Genomic DNA, 4,634 nt, shown 5'->3' with positions numbered 1-4,634 from the left:
AGCTGGCCGTGGCAGCGCCGGCCTCACCTGGACCAGGATGAGCTTCCTCTCCAGGGGCTTCCCGTCCGGCCATTCCTCCCCGAAGCACAGGTAGATCTCGAACAGCGGCTGCTTCTCTATCTGTCCTTTCTGGTGGGCGATGAGCTCTGTGGGAGGAAGCCACGCTGGACACGGCCACCCACTCCGGCGCGGGTCGTCCCCACGGCCCCACGCCAGGGCGACCAGTTTCGGGGCGCGTCGGGTCGGGCCCACGGTGGCCTCGTCCCTCCCGGGGCTCTGGCAGGGACCAGCCTCGCGGTGGACGGCTCAGGGCTGCCCCCAAGCCGGCCTGCTCGTCGGCTCCACCGCCCCGAGGCGCCCCCAGGAAGAACGTACTTGGCTGAAGGTGGCGAATGGGGTGAAGGCGGGGCAGGGCAGGTGGGGGGTCCCGTCCCCCTGGGGGAGACGGCCCCTCTCTGTTCCCGGCTCACTTGCGTTTTCCAGAACCGGGGTTCTCCCCGCTGGACTTCGCCCAGGAGGTCGCAGCTGCCCTCCCAGGGGAGACTCACCACTAAGGAACGTCTCCAGACAGAAGAGTTTGACTTTCTTCTGCCTCTCGATCAGGTTGGGGGCGGCGGGCGAGGGGGCGCAGGGCCCCGACCAGTACACCTTGCACTGGCACAGCCGGATGGCGTAGATGGCGTGTCCGCTGACCTCCAGGATCAGCCCTCTGTCCATGACGTCCAGCAGCTTGCTGGTGAACAGCTTCTGCTTCTCGTTGGTGATGTGCTCCGGGCCGGGGAACTTGACCTGCTCCAGGCTGACGGGCCCGAACAGCTCCTCCTGGTCCGGCATGGGCCCCAGGTCCCCGTAGAACAGCCGGCAGCCCTGGGGGTTGCTCACGGTCATGGTGTGGCCGTGCTCCTTGCCCCGGTACTGAAACTTGATCTCCAGGTCGGTCACTGCAAGGCGAGAGGGGCGCTGAGTGCCACGGGCCGCCCGGGGCTGGGAGCAGGCGAGCCCGCCCAGCCCGTCTGGGGGCACTGGTGCCCGGCGCCAGCCCTCCCGCCCGCAGGGAGATGCGGGCACCGGCCCCGGGCGCGAGCAGGGCGCTGCAGCACACCGTCCCGCCCCACCCCCGGGCATCGGCAGGGGCTTCGGAGGGTGGGGGGTGAGGACTCGGGGGTCCGCTGTGGACCCCGCACCCTGCTCCGGCTTTCTGGACTCTGCCCCCTGCTCCAGGGACTGGAAACTACAACTCCCAGCAGCACCTGGGAGAGAGCTGCGAGGACCCCAGGGCGGAGCCAGCAGGAATTCTGGGACATTGGGGGGTACATAGGGGCCATGGCGTCTCTCGCTCTCTCGCTCGGGAGCCGGCTCTCCCGGCCGCGTGACCCGTGTGTTCAGTCAGCCGAGCCCTAAGGTGTTCCAGTGACTCTGTGTCCCGCTCTCTCTCCCTGGGTTGTCCCTGTTCCTGTCCCCTTTTGTAAATAAACCCGTTTCTGACCCTTTCGTGTGTCCCTGCAGTGTAGCTGAGTTGTGAGCCTGGGCGAGGCCCACGGACAGGTGCCCAGTCCACTCTGGGCTGCCCTGGAACACCCAGACCTGCTCCCGGCGGGGCAGCCAGGCCTCCGGGTCTCTGCAGGCCCCGGGCTCATGGGCACAGCCGTGGTGTTGCAAGCAGGGGTAGGCGCAGGCGCGTTCAGGAAGACGCCCGTTCTGGACGCCGAGGCCCTCAAAATCCAAGCACCTGTGGTCATCTCCCCCCTCCCCCCTTGCAACAGCCCCATCCCCGGACCCTGGCCAAAGGCGGGCCGCCTGCTGGCTCGCAGGCCAGGGAGCCCATCGCACCGGGCATGGGGAGGCCAATGCTGGCTTTGCCCGGGGCCGGGTCAGCCGGCCGGGAGCTGGGCAGAGGCGCCTGGGGCAGACAGCTGTCCTCTGCAGGACGGAGGGCCAGAGGGCGGCCAGGACGGACGAGGGAGGAGGAGCAGGGCCAGGCTCACGCACTCGGGAGCGAGCTGATCCAGAGCTCTGGGGAGCTGTAGAAGGGCTGGATGGGGGCCTGGGGCACTTCCATCTCCAGGGGCTCCGTCTTGGGCCACACGGCTTCCGGGCTGCAGTTACCCACACTGGCGGGCGCCATGGGGGAACCTGGAACGGGAGGGCGTGGGTGAGCAGGGGCGCCCTCACGCACGCCAGCCGGCCTCAGGCTCCGAAGTGCACGAGGCCGAGGCCAGACGCGGGGCCCGGCCGGCTCATCGCAGTAGTTCTCCCAGAAGCCCGGTTCTGAGGACCTGGTTTGCCGGAGACCGCGCCTTCTCGGGGGTCAGCGCGATGGCGGGGCCAGAGACACCCCGGTGCAGAACGTGGCGGCCACGGACAGAAGCGGCTCCGGACACTGACTCACCTGGGCCGACGGGCTTCGGTAGGGCTGAGACACAGAGCTCTACCAGAAAGAAATGCTTTGGCGTGCCCAGAGAGGGAGGGACAGCCAAGAACCTAGACAGACCGGTCTCTAGGGAAGGTTCTGGAACAGGGGGGAGAAAACCGTTCCACTGATTGTCCCCGTGCTCGTGGGATGTGACTCGCGTCTCCGCCATTGGGAAGTCCCCAGTGGCGACTTTTTCAACAGCAGAGGGAGAGCCCAGGCTGCGTCCTGCGTCCTCGGGGTCCCGCCCCGCCCACCCCCGGCGCCGAAACCACAGCAGCGGAGGCTCCTCTGGCCCGTGTGTCCAGGGCCCCCCAGAGACGCCCCACGGAGGCCGGGTCACGCGGCCACACGGCCGGAGCCGGAGTGGAGAACCCGCCCCTGGAGGTGGGCTGCACACGTGCTGGGGGGCGCTGGAGGGCACCCGTCTCGGGCCTGCACCCCAGCCTCCCCGAGGGGCGCCCGCGACGCCTCCTTCCCTCGCCACCCTCTGCAGGCGTTAGGGGGAAGGGCGTCCTGATGGAACTCTGGGGAGTCTGGTGGGCCCCGCCCCCTTCTGACGTTCTGGACTCCGCCCCCTGCTCCAGGGACTGGAAACTACAACTCCCAGCAGCACCCGGGAGAGAGCTGCGAGGACCCCGGGGCAGAGCCAGCAGGAATTCTGGGACATTGGGGGATAAATAGGGGCCATTTTGTTAGGGGGAAGGGCGTCCTGAAGGAACTCTGGGGAGTCCGGTGGACCCCACCCCCTGCTCCGGCTTTCTGGACTCCGCCCCCTGCTCCAGTGACTGGAAACTGCAACTCCCAGCAGCACCCGGGAGAGAGCTGCGAGGACCCCAGGGCGGAGCTAAGCAGGATTCTGGGACTTTGGGGGATACATAGGGGCCATTTTGCTAAGGGGAAGGACGTCCTGAAGGAACTCTGGGGAATCCTGTGGACCCCACCCCCTGCTCCGGCTTTCTGGACTCCGCCCCCTGCTCCAGGGACTGGAAACTACAACTCCCAGCAGCACCCGGGAGAGAGCTGCGAGGACCCAGGGGCAGAGCCAGCAGGAATGCTGGGACATTGGGGGGTACATAGGGGCCATTTTGCTAAGGAGAAGGACGTCCTGAAGGAACTCTGGGGAGTCCTGTGGACCCCAACCCCTGCTCCGGCTTTCTGGACTCCGCCCCCTGCTCCAGGGACTGGAAACTACAACTCCCAGCAGCACCCGGGAGAGAGCTGCGAGGACCCCAGGGCGGAGCTAAGCAGGATTCTGGGACTTTGGGGGATACATAGGGGCCATTTTGCTAAGGGGAAGGACGTCCTGAAGGAACTCTGGGGAGTCCTGTGGACCCCACCCCCTGCTCCGGCTTTCTGGACTCCGCCCCCTGCTCCAGGGACTGGAAACTACAACTCCCAGCAGCACCCAGGAGAGAGCTGCGAGGACCCGAGGGCGGAGCTAGCAGGAATTCTGGGACATTGGGGGATAAATAGGGGCCATTATGGCTCTCTCGCACTCGGGGAACGGCTCTCCAGACAGCGTGACCAGAGCTCTCAGTCAGTTTGTTCCCAGAGCGCCCAGTCAGCCAGCAGGTCAGGTGCTCCAGTTACCTTGCATCTCTCTCTCTCTCCCTGGGTTGCTCCTGTTCCTGTCCCCTTTTGTAAATCAACCTATTATTGACCCTTTCGCGTGCACCTGCAGGACAACTGAACTTTAAGCGCGCGGGTGAGGCCCCACGGAGAGGCGGCCCCGTCCACACCGGGGCGCCCCGTAACACGAGGGGCTGGCGGCCGGGCCCAGGGGCGCGAGCGGTGGACGGGCAGGGGTCGGGGTGCTGCCTACTGAGCCCAGGAGACCCGAGCGGGATCCCCGCACCTACGGGCCGGATTCCAGGCCGTGGCTCCGTGGGGCGCTGGGGATGAGGCGGGCGGGAAGGCCGGGGAGGGGCTAAGCAGCCACCCCATTCGGGGGACCCCTCGGACGGGGCTGAGTGCCGGCCGGCTCCCGAGGGGGACCCCGCAGCCGCCCGCAGCGGCCCCCTGTCCAGCCGGCCCCGGAGCCCCGGCCAACGCTCACCGTTGATGTTCAGGAAGGGGAAGCTGTCCTGGATGGCCACGTGGTGCTGCGATTGGTCCAGCTCGTCCTCCTCGTCCTCCTCGTCCCCGTCGTTGTCCTTCTCGTCCCAAGGCACGGAGCCCGTGGAGCCTGGGGCACAGACCGTCCCCGGGGCGCCCCGTGAGG

At 67.5% G+C, this 4,634-nt stretch overlaps 1 protein-coding gene across 1 annotated transcript in view; it reads right to left on the bottom strand.

Annotated features, from left to right (window-relative positions):
* The window catches only part of IRF6 (interferon regulatory factor 6), an 11,958-nt gene that overhangs the window by 2,529 nt on the left and 4,795 nt on the right, over positions 1–4,634 (bottom strand). Inside the window, exons 4-7 of the mRNA XM_012734211.1 lie at positions 4,470–4,598; positions 1,990–2,133; positions 549–941; positions 28–146 (exon numbers count right to left, since the gene is read on the bottom strand). Of these exons, the coding sequence (XP_012589665.1) occupies positions 28–146; positions 549–941; positions 1,990–2,133; positions 4,470–4,598 (785 nt within the window). The remainder of the gene's footprint in view (positions 1–27; positions 147–548; positions 942–1,989; positions 2,134–4,469; positions 4,599–4,634) is intronic.

Source organism: Condylura cristata, unplaced genomic scaffold (genome assembly GCF_000260355.1).
Source record: "Condylura cristata isolate star-nosed mole 26May11 unplaced genomic scaffold, ConCri1.0 scaffold00050, whole genome shotgun sequence".
Classification (NCBI taxonomy): domain Eukaryota; kingdom Metazoa; phylum Chordata; class Mammalia; order Eulipotyphla; family Talpidae; genus Condylura; species Condylura cristata.
Note: the sequence above shows the minus strand (reverse complement) of the source record. Positions and strands in the feature narration are given on the sequence as shown.